At 42.1% G+C, this 25,018-nt stretch overlaps 1 protein-coding gene across 3 annotated transcripts in view; it reads left to right on the forward strand.

Moving 5' to 3' along the window:
• Positions 1–25,018, forward strand: part of PRIMA1 (proline rich membrane anchor 1) — a 55,420-nt gene that overhangs the window by 23,472 nt on the left and 6,930 nt on the right. For 2 of the 3 annotated variants that reach the window (XR_013832416.1, XR_013832417.1), the window contains exons 4-5: positions 16,126–16,255; positions 22,773–23,022. Coding sequence is in view for 1 of the 3 variants with exons in the window: in XM_079949520.1 (XP_079805646.1) it covers positions 16,126–16,255 (130 nt within the window). In the remaining 2 variants the exon portion in view is untranslated. The remainder of the gene's footprint in view (positions 1–16,125; positions 16,256–22,772; positions 23,023–25,018) is intronic. The other variant, XM_079949520.1, reaches the window with a different exon arrangement.

The raw sequence follows: 25,018 nt of genomic DNA on the forward strand, positions 1-25,018 counted from the left end.
CGGGAGGGGTGCCTACCAGGTTAGAAGTGGTGCCTAGTAAGTGAAGGCCTTCACAGGAAAACCTCCTTTTTATTACAGAAAATTGCCCAGTTGCCTGCAATTTGGCAGTTCAGTCACTTGGAAAGAGAGCTCGTACCATTCATTCCTATCAGCGCTCAAATAAATACCTCTTTATACATCATTATGGGAATGCAATATTTATGAAAGTCTCTCTCTCTCTCTCTCTCTCTCTGTGTGTGTGTGTGTGTGTGTGTGGATAGATAGCACCCATCTATGATTGTGCCATTTTTCAACTCCCCAAATGAAAACCCTGTCAGTGTCCTCATTTGCAAAATTTAAAAAGTTAATACCAGTCCTTGCATTCTTTAGAGAAATACATTAGCAGGATTAGGGCTGGAGAGAATGAAAGAAGCAGATTTGTCTTTCTGCTTCTCTCTGTCTTTGTCTTGGAAATGTTTCTTTGCAAGGGGATATTTGTCTGTATCTGTGCCACACCGCAGGGTGTAAAGCAAGGAGCAAAATAACAGTATTTTGTACCATTTGGCAAAGATACTGTATATTGATAGCTTTAAAAATAAAAAGTCAGTAGATTGAGTTTCAGGAAGAAAAAAAGTGTCAGCGTTTAGGAGGACAGTGTACTGACTGAATCACTTTCTTCCATCCCCGCCCCCAAAATAGAGAAAACAAAGGGTATCTGAGCAGCCAGATCTCTCTGGCTTATCTCTCTGGCTTTATTTTGGGGCTCTGCCCAGCGACTACATTGGGCAGAGAGACCTGTACATGCAAGCAGAAGGTGCTTGGACCCACTTTGGGGAAATTCTCTGTAGCAGTTTATGATTTTAGGTGTTTGACCAAAAGCAGGTTGTTGTTTTTCAGGTTGTTGTTTTTCAGCCTTCAGCTGAAAAACTTTAATTTATTTGTTATACATATTTTCAGGTTTTTCCCCTGTGTTTCCACTTAGGTGTCAAGTTGTTATTTATTTGTTTTGTCTTGTTGATAAGTTGTTTGATTGCTTTTAGATTTTGGAGGGGTCATGAAGTTGGTATTTATTGCATTTTGTGGATTAGCTTTTATTGTATGTATGCTTTATTGTTTTAGGCTGCTATACTCTTTAAAAGGGATGTGGGTGGCGATGTGGGTTAAACCACAGAGCCTAGGACTTGCTGATCAGAAGGTCAGCAGTTCAAATCCCGGTGATGGGGTGAGCTCCCGTTGCTCGGTCCCTGCTCCTGCCAACCTAGCAGTTTGAAAGCACGTCAAAGTGCAAGTGGATAAATAGGTACCTCTCTGGCGGGAAGGTAAACGACGTTTCTGTGCACTGTTCTCGTTTGCCAGAAGTGGCTTAGTCATGCTGGCCACATGACCCAGAAGCTGTATGCCAGCTCCCTCGGCCAATAAAGCGAGATGAGCGCCGCAACCCCAGAGTCAGTCACGACTAGGCCTAATGGTCAGGGGTCCCTTTACCTTTACTCTTTAAAAACAAATAAATACATTTGCCCCTGGAGCTTTCTCTGATATTAAAGTGACCAGGATAGCCCCTGCTCATGCAGAGTCTGTGTGTGTACATTCTCACACAATTAAAGACACCTTGGGTGCCTGATTATACGGCTTCTGTTTTAGCCCATTAATTGATGCATTCATTAGGCCTTCAAACATTTGCATGAGCATAAAGCAATATTCCAAAAGCCTATTCTTTCCATTCTTTGATGATGCTCATACATGCTGCACCAGGCTCTTTCAGAATAACAAAGGAAGCTGCATTACACCATGTCAAAGTTTTTGTTCATATAGCCCTGTAATGTCTACTCTGACCAGCGAAACTGTGCTACCTGAGGCAGGTATTGTGAATGTTGCCTCCCCTTCCTTCTCAGTGCTGCACTCTGGGGAATGGGTCCTCCATCAAGCATTGTGGGCAAGGTCGGTCCAGGCAGCATCTGTGCCACTAGTAATTACAATAAAAATCACAGTCATAATATATTAATAATAATAACTAATGTTATTTTTCTAGAAAAAGAGGTGCTGGAACTCAACATGAACACCATTGGTGTAGCCGGGGGGGGGCAGGGGGGCAGCTACCACCCTAAATCAATCAAAATAAATATAAATACAAATCTGAGGTTTGCCCCCAACAAAAGTCTGCCCCCCCAACAAAACTCCTGGCTACACCCATGATGAACGCCCTCTTTCTCTTAGAATGGCAGTGGCACCCACCTGAGATGTTTCGGAACCCCTGAGAGGTGCTGGAAATGAGTTCCTATGCGTTTCCCCTGAAAAAAGCAATTATTATTATTAGCAGCAGCAGTAGTAGTACCCTGCCCATCTGACTGGGTTGCTCCAGCCACTCTGGGTGGCTACCAACAAAAACATAATAAAACATCAAACATTAAAAACTTCCTTTTATACAGGGTTGCCTTCAGGTGTCTTCTAAAAGTTGTCTAGTTATTTATCTCCTTGACATCTGCTGGGAGGGTGTTCCACAGGGGCAGGCGCCACTGCCAAGAAGGTCCTCTGCCTGGTTCCCTGTAACCTCACTGTAACCACCAGAAGGCCCTCAGAGGTGGACCTCAGTGTCCAGGCTGAACAATGGGGGTGAAGACGCTCCTTCAGGTACATAGGGCTGAGGCCATTTAGGGTTTTAATGTTGATGTATACACAGTAACAGTGGTGCATATTATAAAACTTGAGGTTTAAACTTACTTTAACTAGCCATGCACAGCTGGCTGGCTTTTGAGCAGAAGGAGCTGGCTGGCTCTGCAGGCAACTGGTGTGGTGGTGCATGATCACATTGCAGGAGCCACATGGTTCAGTGTGACTCATGACAGAATCAAGCTCCGCCTTTGGAAGTGACTCTCCAGGTTCTCATGTAGAGATGTGATCCTCTTTTTTCCTTTTGTTTGTTTTTTCATAATAATAAAAAAACCCGCTAGAAATGCCAGAGATTGAACTTAGGACCTTCTGCATAGAAAACATGAGCTCTCATACTGAGCTAAGGCCTCCCTCAAATCTTTTTTTTTTCTTAATTATTATTATTATTATCTCTGGAACTCAAGGTCTTCAATCTCAGCCACGATAATGGCCCCAATTTGTTACTGATTTGTACTTGTACCCATGCCAACATAAAAGAGAAGGGGGGGAAAAACCTTTCCGAGTAACTACTTGGCAAATATTCCAGCACAAAGTGTACAGTTCAGTTTTGTGGAACTTGGAATGTTTGTGCAGTTGTCATGAACGGAAACTTAATCGGCATGGTCATCTCAAAGCCTTTTGGGTTGAGGCCTAAAAGATCAGGGATTGGGGCTACTTTTACATGTGAAGCTTTGGGCATTTTTACTTGACCTGTTGGTGACCTTTATGCTCATTTAAATTTTGTTGTCTGTTAATTGTTCATATAGCTGTTGATTATTATTATTTTAGGGTTGTGTCGTAACGATACAAAACTTTTCATTACGCTTTTATATTTAGATGGGACAGTATCCAACTAACTCGTTCCATCAGTGCAAGGATTTCTGCTTGTGCATTGGAATTTGACTCTTCCTCTCCCCATGCACCCCCTAAATCTCTGCTTACCCCCCCCCAAGCCTCTGGAGCAGAATTGGGGAGGACACATGGTGGGTAGTTCCATTGCACAAGTGGAAATCCTTGCACTGACAGGATGAGTGAGTTGAATAATGCCTCTGTGTTTCATGTGAAGCACTTTGAGCACAGATGTATTTGTGGGAAATGTGGTATGCAAATAAATTGACTTACGGTGATGATATGTAGCAACAAGAGGGCTGTTGGGCCTCAGCTCTGAAAGAAGAGAGGGTGTGTGTGTGTGTGTGTGTGTGTTGCTCTTTGTCTAATCCACAGTCCTCAGCTATGGGAGCAGCTGTGCTCTTTCTTACCAAAGGTAAATTCTTCAGGGGAAGAGATCTCAACTGCCCAGAAACAGCTCACTGGATGGGGCAGAGCCACTATGCAAGTATCCCAGCGGGTGGGTCTTTGTTGCTTACCATGAATGACAGGGAGGTTGCAAGTATTTCCACTGTGCTGAGCTCCCTCCCTCCTCTCCCTCCCCAAAGCAGCAGTGACCCACCTGCTGGGAAACCAGCATAGCAACTCCACTCCACTTAGGATTCAGCTGCAAATATAACGTTTTAAGTGTGTTTTAAGTGCATTATGGAAATATGACACTAGATGGTGCTGGTGAACTAATGGCAAGTTCCAAATATATTTTGAAATGTTTTTAAAAAGCATTTTCACAGCATTTTTAAAAATATATGTGTAGATTCAGCCCAAGTGAGCTGCTGCCACTGCAGCTGCCCACAAATACATTTTTGAAGGTCACTTCACCTTCCTCACCTTCTGCTTCCTTCGGGTTTCAAAGTGTGGACCTCCAGATGTACATGCAGAGAACTTGTGTTGGGTGGATGGGGGTCAGGGAAGGGACTAGGGAGTACAATGCCTCTCTGCATGTTCTGTATACATGGTCAGGGGAACAAGTGAATTGAATTTTTAATGTTTCTTCATTAGAATTTAACATGAAAGCTCTTCAGGATGAGACCAAAGGTCTTTTTCGTAGAGCATCTTGGCTGATCAGATATCCATGGGAGACCTGGAAGCTGGATATTAGTGCAATAGCCTCTCCTGCTGTTCCCCAATGACTGGAATTCAGAGACAATCATTATTAGTAGCCATTGATAGTTGTATCCTTGGTGAATTTATCTAATCACATTTTTATTTACTCTCTCTCTCTGTGTGTGTCCATATTCTTCCATCTCCAATGAAATGAGCTCAAGGAAGCATCTATGATTCTTCCTTCTCTCCCATCATTTGATCCTCACATGTGAGGTATGCTGGGCTCAGAGGGAGTGACTGGCCCATGGCTCAAGGTCAGCGAGTGACTGAGTGGGAGATTTGAACCCCTATCTCCTTGATCCTAGTCCACGACTCTTATCAACACTACACCATGCTCCTATCATCCTTTAAGCCAGTGGCCATCTCCACATCTTGCAGTCCCAAATTCCATAGTTTTAACTATGGGCTGTGTATTCCTTTCTCATTTGATCTCTGTTAAATAGCTAGTTGAAATCCCTCTGTGTTTTGCTGTGAGTCACTCTCTCTCTTAGCAATATTGTTCCATTTGGGTAAAAACGTTTCAATAAAAAGAAAACCCCAAATGTTAGCCCATTTGTCCATGCCCTTTGCTCTACAGACTGAAGACTCAGATGCTTCAGAGAAAGTTATTGATGAGTCAGATGCTGCTGATTTTCATCCAAAGTAATCTCTAGGCTCCCCTGGCAGTGGCGGGAACAGAGCTGTGCTTCGTTCTGACAATTCAATAAATGTATCTTAATTGGCACAAGCCCCAACCTGTTAGAAACAAGATCCAAGCCATTGTCCTGATTGCCTGCACAAGCTCATTGCAGAGAGTCATTATGGTTTCAAGCTGCTGTTGCATTTTTTATTTTATTTTTTGGATGTTGAAAGGCATTATATTGTCTTAAAATTCACCACGCAGAAAAGAGGTGGAATTAGAATACTTTAGATATCAGAAAGCAAGAGTCCCAACCCCATACAGCCATGAAACTCACTGGGTGACTTTGGGCCGGTCACTGTGTCTCAGACTAACCTACTTCTCAGGGTTGTTGTGACAATTAAACAAGGAGTGGGAGAAGCATATACCTTACCTTGAACTCACTGGAGGAAAGACATGGTGTAAATGTAGTAACAGTGACAACAGAAACAAAAATATAAATTCACAGGCAAAACATCTGAGGAGTAAAATTTCTGCAAGACAGCAATTAAAAAGGAATAATAATAATTCCAAAATACAGCATCAGAAATAGACGGTTACATCTTGTAATGACTTAACAGAAGATAGTTTGCAAGTAAGCATTTACATAGGGTCCATTGGCAACTTTGAGATCTTCTGTATACTTTTTAATAATATTACAGTTCGTGCTTGATCTCTTTTTTATAATCTGAGGAAAGGCTTTGAGAAACATTGCTGCATGTATCCTGATTTGCATACAAGATAAAATTTTACCACACTATATACAAACCAAACGGTAGCTAATTTTAAGTTGGTAAGTCCAATTTTCTGCACTGGCTATTGGTCATAACTCACTGGACTGAGAATTCAGTGCCAAAAGTTCTGCTGTTTTCCAGTGAGTTAACTAAAGCTGCGCCTATCCTGCCTTTCCACTTTGTAAGGTCTGCTTACATTGCAAGTTTATAATAAAAGACACATAACTTAAAAACCGAGATTCTAAAAGCAGTCAGCCCTAAAACACAAGCTACAATAAACAGAACGAGCTGCAGCATCAAAATAGAACCAGAGATTCTATTAATGCTTGTTTGAAAGCATGAGAAAATAAAATCTTTTTTTTTTTTATGTATTCAGAAGATGAGGGAGTAGACAGGCACCTGGTGAATGTTTCTGGGAAGGATATTATTCCATTCTTGCAAGAGGGTGAAGAAATACAGATGCTCCCACTGATTTAAACCATTGGCACATGTAGTCTGGTATGATCTAACTTTGGCAGTGCCTCTGCAAGGATTCAAGGCTAAATTACATTTGACATTAAAATGCATTTTTGCACTCAAGATTTACTTTATTAAAAAAATGCAAAAAGCAACCCTCCAGGATGTGGGTGGTTGCTGAAAATTATTGGGAACTCAGCAGGCTGGGTGTGTTTGTGTTAACCCTTTCCTCCCCTGCTGCAGTCCCAATGAAAATTGCTGCTTTGAGAATTGCTTCTGTTTCTATTGGGAGGAAATCCCTCGCTGCTGACAATGGCTGTTTTAAGGAACACTCACATTTAATGCAAAGACACATTTAAGCATCAGGTCTTCCTGGTTAGGCCCTTTCCCTGAGATCCTTTAGCTGGAGTTCTTGAGAATTGCATCTTGGACCTTATACACCGAGTCCATGCCTGGGCTGATCTTGCTTTAAGGCTAGCACCCTTTAGGTTTGCTGCTGGATCCTTTTAATTCACTTGCCATCTGTAAATTTATGCATGCCACTATTTTCACACAGGCTGTGCTTCGAGATGCCATCCTTGCAGAGTTCTCCCTGAACTTTCCAGTGTTCAGAGAACAGAACGGTCATGACTGTAAATAAAAGAGCTATTAGAACTTCTGGTTCAGGGCCTGACACAGCTGAGGAAAGAAATCATTTCTTGCATTCTTGTTTCTGTAGCCCCAGGGGCCTTGCTGTAGTACATTCCATTTTGACCTTGGATGCAACCACTTTTTAAGAAAGTGGAAAGCAAGAGTTCATTTGAGGGAAATTGGCACTGTGCCTGCTTCCCTATTAGTCTTTGGAAAATACGGAGCCTTCTGCGTATTGCATATGGCACAGGACACTAAAAACATTTGGTAAGGCTATACATTCACACGATACATTTAAAGCAGCGACGTACCATGTTAAACAGTCACATTTTCTACCAGAGAATCCTGGTAAATGTAGCTAAGAGTGCTGAGAGTTGTTAGGAGGCTCCTCTCCCCCCCCCCCCCCGAGCTACAATTCTCAGGCTTGCCTGGGGAGAGGAATTGATGGTTAAACCACTCCCTGGGATTTGTAGCTTTGTAACTTAGGCCAGCCTTCCCCAAGCTGGTGCCCACCAGAAGTTGTGGCTGAGGAGTCATCAACAGATGCTCACAGAGGTCTTCCCTGAATCCTCTCCCCTTGCTAATTTTACTTGAAAGAAGTACTGTGTTGTAACCGGTAGAACAGGTGGATCCCTGTCCACAACACATCCTCTTGTTCACAGATGTGCCCATGGCCCCTGACTTAAATTGACAATTCCTGCTTTGGGCTACAGTCAGCCCAAGCGAGCATGGCGCCAGTTTGGGAAAGGCTGGCGTAGGCATTTGCCATATTCTGGACCAGAGCAGATAACTGCTTCCCAAAAGCTGCAAATAAAAAGATGACAGCTTCTATCATCCAGCTCGTAAACTGGGCCAAATGAGCTTGCCTCAGCATGTTCAGTAATATGAAGCCTGTTCATTGTCTTCAGCTTGTCAACCTCAATATCGTTCTGCAAATTTCTAAATAATTAGTGTAGAGACAACCCCCGTTTAGAATGTGAGGCGAGTACTTTATAGTCAAACATGACTGAAAGTACTTTTGAAGAAAGCTGTTTCGTTTACTATACTGTGGGATCGTTTTATTTTGTGGAATATTCAAATGGAATATTTGTTTTGTTCAAAATATTTATATCCCGCCTTCCACCTGCAGTTTTTGAGGTGGCTTTCAGTGCACAGCTTGTGACTGATTATGCAGGGTGGGGTTTACCTCCCCCCCCCAGTGTTTCATTCAGGTTGGCACCTCTGCCGGTTGGCACCATGAAGATACAAGGTGCATTCAGATGTGTGGGTTGTTATGCTAGTTTTCCTGGTTATAATGCTAGAACATTTGTCCAGGTTTTGAATGATGTCCGCTATTGCGTTGAACCCCACTGGTGTGAATGAAATTTAGCAGAACATGCCCACTATGAAACTGTGGCTTTCTGATCCGTATACTGGTGGGCATGTTCTGCTAAATTTCATTCACACCAGTGGGGTTCAACGCAATAGCAGACATCATTGGACAACATGTTGCCACCCTTTATGTGAATGTGCACTTCTGATCCCTCATGAATATGACGGGAAATGCTGGAATACCATCCCAAAGTTCGTCACATGGCGTGATCCATGAAAATGGCGGGAAAATAACTGTGCCTATCTCTCACGGTTTTCCAGGTCAACAGGATTGCAAACAGATTTTTTTGTTGCTGTTGAAGGGAAGCAATTAACAGGGAAATGAACGCTAAGCTTCCAGTTGATTCCACTAGATTTCCAGAAGCGACACATAAAAGATTGAACAAAACACAAAAGTTAACAGGCAGCAAAACATTGTGAAAATGGAATAAAGCGCTGTCTGAATGCATCCACAGTGGTGGAGGGAAAATATGGCTTCTTTGCTCCAATCACCACCACATTATAGGCCAGATAATGAACTCATATATTTGTTAGGGCGGATTAATTTTTAAAACTAACACCCCTTGAGTTTTAATTGTCTCCTAGACTGCCTCATTCTTTAAAAAAAGCAAAAGCAGGTTGGGGCTCTGTGGAGTAGGAGAGGGTGCTTAGAGGCTATTGCATCCAGTACCTCAGTCGTCTCCTTATTTCAGAGAGAACAGAGTTTCTGATGAGAGTGGCAGCCATACCAGTTGGAAACATACTAAGGGCAACCCAAAAATTTTGGATACGCTTCTGAGGGGTAGAACATCCTACTTGGTCAATTTCCTCCGAACTGAGCCTTTTCCTCTAGAAATTAGAACAATGAAGAACATTCTCTGGCACCACCAGAATTTAGAGAGGGTTCACGAGTGACTGGCACAAGGCCAGGACCAGCAACCTAATTTTAATCTGCCGTAGAAGATGTGTGACTTGTGACTCACAAGTCACTTGTGATTGACTTATCCATAGTGGCTTTGATAACAGAGCTTCCTGCCCCCTGCTACCCAGGCACTTTCTCTCCTGCGAAACGGCATGGCTCTTTTTTTCCAAGGCAGTCAGTCTGGCACCTTTTGCAAGCAAAACATTTATCCTTTTAAAATGGTGAGCGCAACTCCCATGTATCATTCATTATATTTATTTTTAGATCTTGCCGTGGGGGCTTCTGCTGACAAAAACAAAAAAGCAAAAAACAGAACCAAGGGAAATAAAAAACCGCTACACTGTTGTTGTTTTTTAAATGACTGCAGATTTGTAGCAGCACTGTAGAACTGTATCTCTCTACACATCTGGGAGCTGAGGTGCCAGAATTAACAACATGGTTATGTGACAGAACGTACAGTTTAATGCCTTCCTGGTTTGTTCCTTTCGGTACAATGGAGTGAATGGTACCCATGGTTTCTATAGGATAATACTCTGTATTGATTTGTACTTAACACGATTTGCAGCTTTCCAGCTTCATGCTGGTGTAGCCTTCGGTTTTCTCCATCCATATATCTGTGCACAGTAATAATACTAATATGTGGCTATCTACAGCACACACCTAGGCATATTTATTCAGAAGTAGGGATGGGCAAATATATCAGTTTTGGTTTCACATTTTTCCAGTCTTACAGGCTGTTCTCCACATTTTCACATCAGTTTGCGATCACTATTATTTGAAAAACGGTTCTAGTGAAGAGCATTTTAGTGTGGATTTTTCCCACTGTCCACACCTTTAGCTGCATAGTTCAGTTGGTTAGAGTGTGGTGCTATTAATGCCAAGATTGCAGGTTCAATCCCCATAAGGACTCCCCATGGATTCTCTCCCATAGGGCAGCTGCTGACAGATGGCCTGGCAGGGGTGGGGGACAACTAACTGAAGTGAAAACAGCGGCCTTCTTAGCCTCCCCCCATCTCTCTTGCTGCTCAGTTATAATCGGGGTATTACCACTGAATGTATGAACAAAGTACTCCAGTGCCTTTGTTCAATAAATAGTATCTGAAAAGTTCTCAGATTAAGTTCAGTAGAGTGGTACCTCGGGTTACAAATGCTTCAGGTTACAGACTCCGCTAACCCGGAAGTAGTACCTCGGGTTAAGAACTTTGCTTCAGGATGACAATAGAAATTGTGCGGCGGCAGCACAGTGGCAGCGGGAGGCCCCATTAGCTAAAGTGGTACCTCAGGTTAAGAACAGTTTCAGGTTAAGAACAGACCTCCAGAACGAATTAAGTTCTTAACTAGAGGTACCACTGTATTCCATCTCTTCTATATATTTGGCTTAAAAAGTGGCTTCTGCCTGCCTACCGCCATTCACCTGAGAATCACATAATTATAACAATAAAATTAAGGAACAGAATCTGACTTTTCCCAGAAGAGGGATTCCAATGTTTTATCTACTCTGACTGAGCAATGGGTCCCTGGGGTTTTTAGGCATGAGTTCTCCCCAGTCCTGCCCGATGACACCACAGGAAGATCCCTGGACTTTTTGTGTGCATACTGTGTGCTTTTACTCCTGTGTTAGTAGGGTGGGTCATTCTAGAGGGTGGGACTTAATTTTTGCAAAATTCTTCAGTGAGGGGTTTGAAAAATATGTTTGTGTGTGAGGAATTCAAATATGCCTTTATTTTTGTGATTGGAGAACATTTAGCTTGGTAAACCTTTGTTTAAAGAAGAAGCACGTAAACTGCTTTCAGAAAACCCAAAAATTTTAATTTTACCTTCTAAAAATGTCAGGTAGTGCTAAATAATAATAAAATAATATTGCTATGTAATAAAACTGCAGGCCCTTGGCAATCATTTTTAATGATTTCTGTGCAATTTTACACACATTTTACTTACCAAGCAAAACTAAATTCTATTAATTTAACCAAAATATCTTTTGAATTCCCAAGTCACGTTGCAACCTTTTAGCACCCCTTACTTATGGAATTTGAAAGTTGAAAAATTCAACATGGCCTGCTATGCTAGGGTCTCTCTGTTGAGGCAGATATCAGAAGTGAATGCTTTTTGCAATTGCTGCATCTTCTTCCTGCCAAGAAAAAATGCAGGTATTTCCTGTACCTCATGTATCTGTTAAAACCGCTGAACCTTCTGCTGTTTTTTTTTTTTTGGGGGGGGGGAGGCAGAGAAGGGAAAATGTTTTGGAAGAGCATAGTTCTATGCTAGGGCATCTGTTTTGCAAGTGGAATATCCCAGATTCTATTCTCTCTGCAAGCAAATCAGGCTAAATGCTCATTAAACAGGAAGCAGCCTATGTATAGTGATGGCCCCCAATTTAGGAGCATAGGAAGCTGCCTCATATTGAGTCAGACCATTGGTTCATTTAGCTCAGTATTGTCTCCATTGACTGACAGCAGCCCTCTGGGGTTTCAGACATGAAGACATTCCCAGTTCTACCTGGAGATACCAGAGATCAAACCTGGGACCTTCTGCTTGCAAAGCAGATTGCCTACTGTTGAGCTAATGCTCTTCCCCTCCCTCAGTTAGTGGCACACTTAACAGAGAAGGTCTATGAGGGACATGGTGGGATGGGTATTAAAAGAGAGGGAGGAAGGCTTGGTTTGTTTCTGCAATCAGATTCTCAAATCGCTTGCTGATTTGAACTGGCCTGTAGGTCTCCTCTTCTCTCATTGTGCATATACCGTATTTTTCGCTCTATAAGACACACCAGACATAAGACTCGCCTAGTTTTTGGAGGTGGAAAACAAGAAAAAAAATATTCTGAATCTGAGAAGCCAGAACAGCAAGAGGGATTGCGGCACAGCGAAAGCAGCGATCCCTCTTCCTGTTCTGGCTTCTGGGATAGCTGCGCAGCCTGCATTCGCTCCATAAGACGCACAAACATTTCCCCTTACTTTTTAGGAAGGAAAAAGTGAGTCTTATAGAGCAAAAAATACGGGGTGTGTGTGTGTGTGTGTGTGTGCTTTTGTAATAATAGAGTTCTTGTTCTGCACACTCCACTAGGAATTTCATGAAAATGAATGAGAAGGAATATCATTTACCACATTCATTCCTCTCCATTACAGCTTTCATACTTCATCTGGATTTTATTTAGGACTGAAAAAGCAGGTTTTAGATGTAGCGAGAAGTAAACTTAATTGAGGGAGTTTGAGCCTTGGGTGGTTCTGCAGTGTTTCAGAAAGATTGCTATCATCCTGAAAGAGGCTTCTCTAACTAGAGAGCATAAAACAGTACTTAACAGTTACAAATACGGAAATTTCTTCTTGGCTCACTTTTTCTCTTTTAGGCAGTATACCAAACATACAACATTTGCTACACTGTCACTCCTACAAAATGAGTTGGCTGTTCCCCACCCTGGTTGCCTACCATTCAGCAGAGAATTAAACCATTCTGTCCAATTTCAGCTTTTGCAAGTCATATCTTTAGTCCAGTGGCCTGTGAAGGATTTCAGATTCTGACGTGTCTGTCTAATAACCACATGCTGTTATCAGAATCTCCTCTTGCTCCAAGATTTGATGCAATTTTCCATGTTGCTCGTGGTTGATCAAGCGTTGCCAGATGCATTTCTGGGGGTCAGGAACTGTGAAGCGAAGCTGATATGGTGACATTCTGGATATGCCAAAGAATCACTGAAGTGCATTCATGAATATTTATAAGACGTATAAATTTTGAAAGCCCAGATCTGAAATATATATATTTTTTCTTCAAACACTGAGTGAGTGTTGGAACACTTCAACTTTTTTCTTAGACTGTGAACATTTAGGTGGGGCCTTGTATTTTTTAACTTACTTTGAAAACTGCTGATAAATAACATTGTAAACCACTTTCAGAAGCCTGCTTTGGAATTCAGCACATATAAATAAAATCATTGTAGTAGTAGAAGAAATAAAAATTCTAATAAATCCTTTTCTGTCTCAAGTGGCCAAATAACGGGTATAGTGGTACCTTGGGTTACAGACGCTTCAGGTTACAGACTCTGCTAACTCAGAAATAGTACCTCGGGTTAAGAACTTTACCTCAGGATGAGAACAGAAATCGTGCGGTGGGAGCGGGAGGCCCCATTAGCTAAAGTGGTGCTTCAGGTTAAGAACAGTTTCAGGTTAAGAATGGACCTCCAGAACGAATTAAGTTCTTAACCAGAGATACCACTGTACTAATAGGTATGTTGGAGAATTTCAGGAGAATCTGGAGTGGAAATTTCCAGTGTTGTTCATTTGTCCCAAATCCAGAGTAAAAAATCAATCCAGCAAATACTATTGGTATTCACTGCTGTCATTCCACAAATTATATGTAATTGATGACACGCACCCACACCAATATGCATTGGATTTCTTTTGCCTTGAAGCAAATGGCATGAAATAATATAGTTTACTTAGAAATCCATAACAGCAGACAGCAAAACCTGTAGCACAGGGTTACATTCATTGCTGGTCCTTTTCATAATAGTCCCATTGAAACAATGAGCATGTTTAGCTTAGGTTTGTTAATTTCAGTTCTGAGTAGGACTTAGTTGGGTACAACCCCACTGCTCCCCTTCTTCTATATCCTCCAGAGCAAATTCAGGGCAGGCATTGGGGTGGGGGGTGGGGAGATGCTATTGCACAAACATAAATTCTTGTTCAATGGATACCAGCCATACATTTTGCCTGAAGGAGAAGGAAAACAGTACTGCATGTGACAATCACAGGTCAGAATTGGAAATGGATGTGTTCTTCCCACTTGACACACCATGGGTTGTATTCAGCTAACTTTTACTCAGAGTAGAAACATTGAAATTCATGGGCCTAAGTTAGCCATGCCCATTCATTTCAGTAGGTCTGATCAGATTAAAAGTTAGTTGAATGCAACCCTATGCACCTTGACTTGGGTAGGGAGTTTAATTACTGCTCTTCCTTAGCCAACAAAAAGTCTTGAGCCTCCAGTGTTTCCAACTAGCGCATGTGCAGATTCATTATTTAAGAGCACAAAGCCATATGCCAGTTCCTTGACATATTAGCACCAGAGGAAGGCATGGGGGTCAACCCACAAACATACAAGTAGCTCTGAAGCTTCTGGGCCTTTGGACTGATCCAGGAAGGGATCTTGTGTTTCCTGGTGTCCAGCGCTTCCAGCATCCTCCCAAACAAATTTTAATTGGCCACCACCCTCTTTACACCATGGTCTTCTCTTGAGCCCAATGTGCTCTAAGGTCTACAATGACTATGGAGCCAAATGGGGGAAAAGTTTGCTCTTCGTCCTTTGGTGCTGATGCCATCATTATCAGCCACATTATGAACCTGCGTTGTTCTCTGGAGCTGTTTTTTGTTCAGGGCTGTTTTTTACTGATATTTTGGCAATTTTATTCTTTCTGTAAACCGTGTTGAGGTTTTATTGCAAATTTTGTGAAATAAACAAATGATGTGGCTTTGGTGTGGGGTGCTTGCAGTTTTGCGCAAGGTCACAAATCTGCTAGGGTGGGTTGGTAGACAGAGCCCTGGACCGCGGAAAATGGGGGATCAAATCTTGGTTTCCCTTTGAAGATCACTGACTGACTTTGGACTAGCCAGACGTCTCACAGAGTTGTGAGAATGTTGAGAGGTTATTTGGGAAGTACGTTGCCCTAAGTTTCTTGGAGAAAGGGTGGGATATAAATGTGGTGAATAATACAAGCCTGAGATTCTCTGGTAAAACATGAAGTCTCCATTGCCTTAAGCTTTAAACCCGCACTGAAAAGCAATTATATGAGTTTTCACCCAGAGTGGTACTACTATGAAACATTGGGGGCTGCTTTGATTCTTTCACAGTATGCAAATCTTTGGCAAGAGCTGAGTGAATAGCTTTTATTTTCTGAGAAATGAATAGCCATCTTTGTCTGGTCACAATTGTGGGAGGTTGAAAGGCCTTACGCTATTCCCAGCTGGGCTGCTGTGGTCAATGTTTTATGTCTTCTTGGAATATGGAGGAATCAAACTACTCCAGAATAGCCAGTGTGGTAAAGTAGTACGACTGTACCATTTGTGCTTGATAAAACTTCCTTAATGGGGTTTATAATTGGACATGTCATTATGGCAATCTCAGCCAACCTAATGCTGAATCTGATGGGCAGCCACCAAGAAATGATGGTGGCCAACCTTGAACCATTTTCACTTCTGACCCCTGTCTCAGTGGTCTAAGAGTTAGGGGTTGAGGGGTTGAACTCAGTGGTAGAGAATCTGTTTTGCATCTGAAAGGTCCCAGCATCTTTGGATAGAGCTGGGAAAGATACTTTGCATACAGAAGACTCCCTTCATTAATGGAAGGTCCAATCCTTAGTATCTCCAGATAGGGTGGAAGAAGACTTTTTGCAAGAGGAAGGCCTGGAGTTCAGTCCCTAGCATCTCCAAGTAGGACTAGCAAAGATTCACACCTAAATCCTTGGAGGTCAGCTGCCTATCCATGTAGACATCACTGAACTGCATGGACCAATAGTTGTTACAAGGAAGCTCCAGTGAGTTGATGTAGCAGAAAGATCTGTTGTCTGCTGCTGTATTGTGGTATTCAGAAGGAAACCACAACACACTCTAGGTAATAGAGTAGGGAAAATGTGCTTTGGGTTGTAAACTAAATTCCTTGGTCATGTCCCCAGAAGAAACTCTGGGCCAGTGGAGCTTCCTAGAGCGTTAAGGTCTTTTTGATAGGACTCAACTGAATGTGTGTCTTTTCCACGTTATCTTTTCCAGCTCCTACCGTTCCAAGTTGCCCAACTCGAGAGACGTGGTGGCCAGGCCCAGTTATAATTATTGCAGCATGCTGTACCACACTAGTGTTCCTCTTTCTAGTTTTCATCATTTGCTACAAAGCCATAAAAAGGTAAGACTGCAAGTGTATTGCAAGATCAGATGCTTTGTGGATGTGCTACCATATAACTTACAACAGAAGAGCAATGATAAGGAAACTCAAGGAGTTACTAGCCTGGGAATGTTCAGACAACAAGTCAACAAGTACTGAGTGAAACATGGGAGACTGAGCAGTTGCCTGTTCTGGGTGGAGTTGCACTCACTCTGAAATAACAGGTTGATAGTTTGGGGAAGCATCTGAATCCATCTTCGTCATTGATAGTTTGGGGAAGCTTCTGCATCCATCTTCGTCATCTTCGCCAGGTAGCCTCAGTGGCTGGGAGTGTGTTTTACCAGCTATGGCTGGTACACCAATTACAGCTGTTTTTGGACAGTGGTAGTCTGGCTATAATGATTCATGCTTTGGTAATCTCAAGACGATTGCTCTGTTTGAAGCTATCTCTGGACTTGGTCCAGAAGCCCCTGCTGTTGCAAAATCACTGCAGCTCTACTGTTGATGGGGACCGACTATTGTCAACAAGCAATTCCAGTGCTCAAAAGCTTGCACTGGCTTCCCATATGCTACCAGGTCATGTTCAAGGTTCTTACAAGGCCTGTAAAAATCTGGATCCAGAATACCTCAAGGACTGAGGACTTCAGGGGAGCCACAGTTAGCAGATCCTGCGGCTCAGATGCATGGCTTGTATCCACTAGGAGTTGTGAATTCTGTGTTGGGGGTCCAATCTTATGGAACTCTCTTTAGGTTGGGATCAGAGAGGCCCCTCTCCCTGTTGAACTCCTGGCTCCTATTAAAGACTTTATTCCAACAAGTGTTTTAACTGAATTCTGATCTTATAATTTTAATTGGTGTTTATTTTCATTGAATTGAGTTTCTCATTCATCATTAGAGATTTCTGTAATTAAGCAGCATATGAATTGTTAAAATACATGAACGATGCCAGGAAATGCAGGCAATCCCATACAGATCTGACATATGTTTAAAGTTAAGAAATTCCAGGCAAATTTGTATGCAAAAAATGTGTATGATAGGACAAATTCACTCTAAAATGCTGATGAATTTTCATGTGGACTGGTTTTTTGTTTTTTGTTTTTTTGGGGGGTTTTTTAAGCACAAACTCATGCAAATTTAAGATTGGAAAAATGAGAAACTGAGCGAGGTCAAAATTGACATAATCACCCATCCTTTCACCCTCATTCATAAGAAATGTGAGACAGCCTTTAATGGAGGGGGTGAAAACCCTGTGAAAAGCTATTCCCATAAACAGTCCAATAATACGACCTGTAACATAAGCATTTGCAACACATAAGGTGGAAATCCCCCCTCTTAAATGAAATCACAAGGAAATGCCATTTTGAAATCTCATTTAGTTCTTTGAAAACTCGCCATATGTCACAAAATCCCGCCGTCTGCCTGCAGGACATTTGTAAATTATCCATCACTTGGATTGTCCTCGTTTTTTCATTCATGTAGTGCAATGGCATGTCCTATTGCCTAATAGCAACACTTAAAGTTATCCTGCCCCCTGCCTAATGCATGCTTAGCTGGTGGCATGAAGGGGGTATCTGAGCTGGGCTTCCTGTTCCTACAAGGTGCCATAGCAGCTGGATATTGGTAGGTATGCAGTGCCAGGAACATATCTTGCTGGTGCTATATATACAGAACCTTGAATTCACAGCTGCTGAATGCAGAGGATTTTGCACTCACACAGCATCATAAGTATGCAGGGGGTGCACCTAGTTTGTCAGGCTGGCTCAAGGCCTGTTTGCAGGGGGTGGCGGGAGCCATAGGCAATTCTGGAACCCGGTGGTGGTGGATGCCATGTTGCAGTACAGTACCTTACAGAAGGCACAGGACCTGCAGTTTCTCCATCTCTCTCTTCCTTTGAACCTTTCACCTGCTCCCTCCCTGACCCCATATTTCATCATCTGATTTAGTGTTGCTTGGATTAGCTGTAGTGAAATTGAGGCACAGTTTCTCCTCTATCCAACAGCATGGCTGCAAAGAGAAGTTTGGAAGTTTCTCCTTGCATTTTAGATGAGCCACAGTTTAGTGTTACATCTTACCCCTAAACTGTGGCTGGCTTTGTAAATCATGGTCTGAAGTTGGCCTGTTTGCACTAATTACAATTGAGTCTACCATTTGTCTGGTTTCAGATGTTCCTACAAACTTGTCTGTAATAGAACCAAAAAAACTTCTGAACTCCTTTTTGTGGCCGTGCCAGAGGAGGAGGCAGGCACATGCAAGCCCAGGACTTATTAAGACTCATTTTTACAACATGCATTCAACATAGATGGAATTTTCATGTGATTGAACTTATCCACACATTTCCCCCCTAATCCCTCCTTCGCTCCTAGACCTTGATGAGAAACAAACTATTTTTTTTACTAGTTCTGCTAAAAATGTGAACAGCCAAGTGAGGCATGGATCCACTGGATCTTAAGCCAGGCCATTTCCTAGAGAGGAACTTGATCAAGGACCCTCTTCTGTGCCAGCCTGGGGACAAAACAATGATATTCCTATCTTCTGCCTTGGGGTGCAGAACAGCAGATCATTCACTGCATCTGCAGTCTCCTTAGGATTGCTCTGTAAATTCATTGTATTCAAAAACAGCGCTATCTAAGCCATATCCCTTGCAAACATAAATCAGTGCTGGTTCAGGCAGTACAGTGAGACCAATTGGAACAGCAGGTGATCTCATTGTCTCCTAATCTGTTTTCTGAATCCTTTTTTTTTTTTTTTTTACAGTGTAAGGACTTAGATCAGAGCAAGATGAAAAGATTTAGGGGGCAAGCTGGCAGTCTGAAGAGGGCTAAGCACCATAGTTAAAATAACATATGGGATGAAAAGATGGGGGCAGGCATTATGTAATATTCTCTCTCTTAATTTTAGTGTCTCTGTGGAATTTTATTGTGATAAGATGCTTATATAAAAAGCAAAAAGAACACAAGCCTTTCTCTCGTTATGTAAAGGCATGAGACAGTAACTGTCTTCAGAGACGTAACGGGAATTGCAAGAACTGTACTTCCCGGGCCATTGTGCTATTGGCAAAATTTAAAGTCTTTATAGACTGCTTTTCATCAGAAAAGATTGCAGAGCGGGTTACAAAGAAAGAGCAAACAACAACATGTAAAAGAATAAAAATTTAATCCAGTATGGAAGACATAAAAAATAATTCAGTATACCCTGCCAGATGGGCGGGGTATAAATAATGAAGGTATTTAAGTTATTGTTAATAATGCAATATATCACACATCAGACTCCGTGATGTAGAATTTCATTCACTCAAAAGCCTTATGCACCCTCATTCTGAACATCTACTAACACATCTGTACCTCAGTCAATTTAACACCTGACCCATTCACCCACACTCACACATTCTCAACCATTACAGTTCCAGTAATACAAAAGCCATCTACAGCACTGGAAGCCTATCGCTATTAGGCAAAAACAGCATCTAATCTAGGACTATGCAACATTCATGCAGCAGTACAAATGAGAGTGCATGTCCAGGATAGGTGTAAAAGAAGAAGAAGATAGGAATGTGGGAGGGAAGCAGTTAAAATGCACATGATTAGTACAGGTGAAAGGTTTAATCCTGAAAGGGAGCAACAGACTAGATGGGAGATGTCCCAAATGATCCCCCCCCCAATTTAGTATGTGAAAGGGTCTATTGAGAAAAATCAGTGCCAGAACCAAACTTCCAAGGATGGTTTTTTTGGCAGCCTGAGCAAGTGACTTCTTCACCCTCCTGGATTTGTAGCACCATGAGTAACTCCTCTCTGACATCAAAGGAGTTGGGAGTTGATGATAAATGATGCTGTTGCTGAGGCAGCAGAAGAAGTCAAACTCGTGGTCCCTCATCACGTGCAGGATGCTCAGAGGTGTGGCTCTCAACCCAGAGGAGGAAAGTACTATCAGTTCCTTGGGGTGTCCATGCCCTTGAATGAATAACAGGTTTTATCTCTGGGTGCTAGCTTTAGCACAACATAATGCCCTATAAAGAAAACCATACCATAGAGTTCATATTATAAAGTGGCGTACGAGTGGAGAGCAATGGTTCAAATAGTCAGACTAGCAGCCCAACTAGCCAGATAGGGACATGGGAAACTACCTTCTGTGAGGTCACATTATTTGTCCTTCCAGCTCTGTATTGTCTGCTGTTGATTGTCTCCAGGGTCCTAGCACCTGCTTTCTGATCCTTTTTTAAGAAGAAAAATCCAGGAAAGGTTGGGGATTGAAGCTGGCACCTTCTGCATACATAACGTGTGCTCTTACCACTAAGCTACTGCCCCTTCTGGGTAGCAGGGTCAGCTGGGGCAGATTTTGGATCCCATTAAAAGTCTTCATCTTCTCGGTTTTATATATGTTAGGGATAACAGGGGTGGTTCATTTACATAAAACCCAACCACTGGGCACATTCACCATACCTCCTTGAGAATGTGTGCATAATTCATCCATGAAGGGGGAAATGTGTGTATTTCCTGTACAATATACATCATTTCCTATGAGCCTCGGGGAATGTGCATATGTCAACTGAATTTTGTACATTTTGTGGCCAATGTACATTGTATCCAACAGGTCAGATTGCACACATTTGAACTAGAGATGTAAAACAAGAGCCCGTTTCTTGGAAACTATGCAAACTGACTGGAGAATGTGCATCAATGAGTCTTCGGGGCACACAGTAAACTACTCTGAAATCAGAGAAGATGCAGTGAAACTCTTTAAATTAATTTAAGTTACATCAGAACGGGTCTCTTTTCCTCCTTCAGAAGACTTGGGTTGCAAACTTGGGTACTTTATTCTCATCTTTGCAAGTCAGAAGAGGTTTTAAAGGGTTTTCAGGTGGTTGTTTTTCAATGTGTATACCTGCCTCTTGGAAATCTCATCTGTCACATAAACAGTGAAGGGTTTGTCTGAGGTCAGGGCACAGAAAGGCCGGCTGATAGGAAAGGCACTATTAAAGACTATTTGGAAGATCGGTGGAGAGACAAGATAGGAAATACAGGGGGGCCCATCAATCAAAGGCATAACTAATTCAGAGACAGGATTCTGAAAGGGCATAGGACTAGCATGGATAGACATGACAGATGATTCCACCTTGAAGGCTGGCAATCCCATTAGGCAGCCTGAGGCAGCCGCCTCAGGAGACAGATGTTGTGAGGCAGGCAGGGAGCAGAAGCAAGGTGTCGGAGGACAGAGTTGTGTGTGTCACACAGCCTGCCTGCCTGCCCCACAGCTTGTAAACCAGCCAGCTGCCCTAAGATGTGCTGAAGACAGTGTTGTTGTAACTTTCGGCTTCCAGCCAGGTTGCATTATGTGCCATCTTGTTCTTCAGTTCAGGCAGCAAAATATCTTTGGGTTGCTGTGCACTCAGTCACCTCCCCACTTATTCTGCTTATGTTCCAAAGAATGAGGAACTTAACTGTGTCCTGCCTACCATCCAAAACAGAGGCTCTTACATGTAAGTAAGAAAGAGATCTTCTTCTTTTCCTGGGCAAGCAACAGGATAGTTTAGCAGTCCATAAAGCATGATTCAAAAGTACAGTGGTACCTTGGTTCTCGAACGGCTTAGTTGTCAAACAAAACGGCTCCCGAATGCTGCAAACCCGGAAGTAAGTGTTATGGTTTGCAAATGTTTTTTGGAAGCTGAACATCCAACACAGCTTCTGCTTGAGTGCAGGAAGCTCCTGCAGCCAATCGGAAGCCACACCTTTGTTTTCGAACGGTTTCGGGAGTCTGACGGACTCCCAGAACAGATTAAGTTTGAGCACCAAGGTACCACTGTACAGGAGCAAGGCAAGAGACTCAGAATTGAACAGAAGTAGTGGAGATGTCCGAACAGTTGGCACAGCCCTCTTGCCCAGCTTTTAGATATGAGGTATGGTGAGCTTACTCCTGAGAGTCTAGACAGGAAGTCCATGAGTGCAGGCGTGCACTTTATCTGGGTGGACATGTCCGATCCCATCTGCAGAGGTGGCGTCTTTTGGCAACAAGACTGCCCCCCTGCCCCACAGTAACCTCTGTCTTCTGCTCAGCTGTCCCCACTGGCTGTTTGCAATCTTCTACCTCCCTCCACAATGAGGCTCTGCTCTCTGTGGGGAGAGTCAGCAGATCAGCTTCCCGGCCTGCAACAGCTGGAACCACAAGGCTACTGACAGAGTCGAGGGGCCCATGGCACCCCAAGAGTGACTTTCAATGAGCAAAGATTCACAGTCAATATGGAAAGTGGGCCTAGTTGCTTTATTGAATTGGACAGAACCAATTAAGGCACTTACTTTGTTCCATTTATCTCCAGTTTCAGTGTTATAGAAACCAGCACCAGATGAATAGATGTCAAGGAAAATGGACACGATTCACTAAAAGTTGCAAAAGTTGCTTTCACTGTAGCTGCAATGACCTTTTGATGATTGTGCTCCATATTTGTCTGTCTCCATAAATTCTCTTTATGTTGGTAGCACTGGCTCTTAAATAAGAACTGGGTATATTTAATTAAAATAACTTCTAAGTGATATTCTCTTGGTTTTAGGCATTATGAAAATGCATACATGCAAGCCATGGAGAGGTTGGCAGATGCTGAAGCCCCGTTTTATAACTTTGCTGGGAACCACGCAGAACGGTTTTCATTTATCCGGAGCTGGAATGCTCTGTTCCTTTTAAACCAATTTTTACAAAGAGGTCAATGTGTGATATGTAGCTCTGCTACATATATGTAGCCATTTTTTAAACAGGTGGATGAAATACCTTTTAAAGAGCTGCCTGTATTTTCTGGCCATAGAGTGAGTATTACGGGTTTCAAAAGTACTTAACACTCAAGAGATACTAATTTGAATAACTACTGCTTAAAAAATGTACTGGAGTAGGCAGGAAAGCCAAGTGGAACTGGAGTGGTTGAGAGAAGGATCTCGGTGGGCCAAAAGGAAGAGACAGAGAATCAAAACGAAATGAAGTAAAAGATATAGAAAAAATATAATTGGCTTTGTATGCATTCTGTAAAATCAGAAAAATGAAAACTTTCAAACAAAAATCTGCTTTCCTCAGCAGACAGATCACCCATAATTTTAGGCTATATTTTGCAATTCCATAAATTACAATTTTTAAAAACGCAATCATTTTTTTTTTAAATCATGCATGTTCTGCAAATGTTCAGATTTTGAATATTTTGAAATATAGACAATGCAGAAGAATGAAGAAGGTAAACATTTGATCTGTACTCCTGAAAGTCTCACTAGTTAGAAATGAGACTTGAAAGCCATAAGGTGACAGCAATTTTTTCTTGCATGGAACAGTCTTCCACACAAAGAACAGGGCTTTCTCTCGCTCTCCTCTGTGCAGCCCCTCATATGCCAACAAGATCGGAAGCAGAATTGGGGAGACCTGCATGGGAGGGTAGAGGAAGAAGTCCTGCTGCATAACCAAAAGCCCACTTGCGTAATAATGGATTCCACCCATAAGGCATCAGCATCAACACTTCTTATAAGCTGAGCATGTTTTGTCATTTGCCTCCTCCAGTACTGTTCTGAAACCACCACTAACTTCTGTTAAACTTGAGTACTTATCTGCTTCCAAGTGAAAATGGCGATGAGCAAGGCTGCTTTGTCCTTGAGCTCTGCGATCTGTTTTAGTTTTAAACTGTTTTTATCTTGAATAGTAGCCGGTTGGCTTTCAGCAGTTAATGTTAATTGCTATAAAACAGGCAAGGAGCATATCTCTTTTATCTCTTTTACTTCTATGTGGACTTAAAAGCCGTATATTTTAATTGGACGACAGGAGCTGGGGGAGCAGTTGTTTTGGTTCAGCATTTTAAACTGATAAGAAACACTTAGAAGACCATCTTGAGCAAAGGACACTCTGCAGATTTAACAGTTTTAATATGGCTATTACACAGACACAGACCCGTAGTGAGTGCTTCAGTTAAAACGTCCACAACTCCATTGCCAAATTTAGTCCAGAAATCTATGCTGGACTGTTGTGACTCAGCAAGTGAGGCAGAGGCAACCGCAAAGTGATTGCGGCAAAATGAAATTAATATATCTTGCATGGACAGCCCTGGACCTTTACAAATGTGCAAGTAATGGGGTTGAAGAAGCCTTATCCCAAGTAGGAGGTTTTGCTACATATTCCTTTAGGGTCATTCCACATCAAATCAACACAAAAAGCAAGGGTTTCGCCACCCACCGTCTCAGATTTTGATGAAACTTGGTGTACACCCTTCCCTTGTGGTTGAAGGAAACCCCCTTAAATTCCCCCCCCCCATCTCAAACGGTTTAAATTTTATAGCACTTCAAAGTTTTGTGAAATCTGTGTTCCTGTCCCTCTTGAGATCCTCAGCCTTGTGTGCATTTTATTTTTTTTCTCCATAACCAATGATCAGATCTCTTTGAAATTTTATACAGAGATCAATAACAGGATGAGGATTTCAGGAAAAAATACACCAGCACTCAAATGATTTTATAAATGCCTAAAAATGTATAAATGTAGCTTTTTTCATGGAAAAACTAGGTTTAGGAAACTTAAATTTTCAGCATTAGGGCACAATGCAATCAAAAGTTTTTGATGGTGAAAATTATTGCAAAGGCATGCTCTTTCTCAACAAACAATAAAATATATGGGTCTCTTATGTCTTGTAACAAATTTTTACGTTTTTTGGACATCGTGTGGGGGGGAAATGGCTACTGGGTACAACTTTCCTACAATCCATAGCTGTAAAAGAAAAAAAATAATGAAACAAAGTTGTTCATCTTAAAATCTAAAATAGTATTGATTACAGGTTGT

The sequence above is a fragment of the Podarcis cretensis genome (assembly GCF_951804945.1).
Source record: "Podarcis cretensis genome assembly, chromosome: 1".
Taxonomy (NCBI): Eukaryota; Metazoa; Chordata; class Lepidosauria; order Squamata; family Lacertidae; genus Podarcis; species Podarcis cretensis.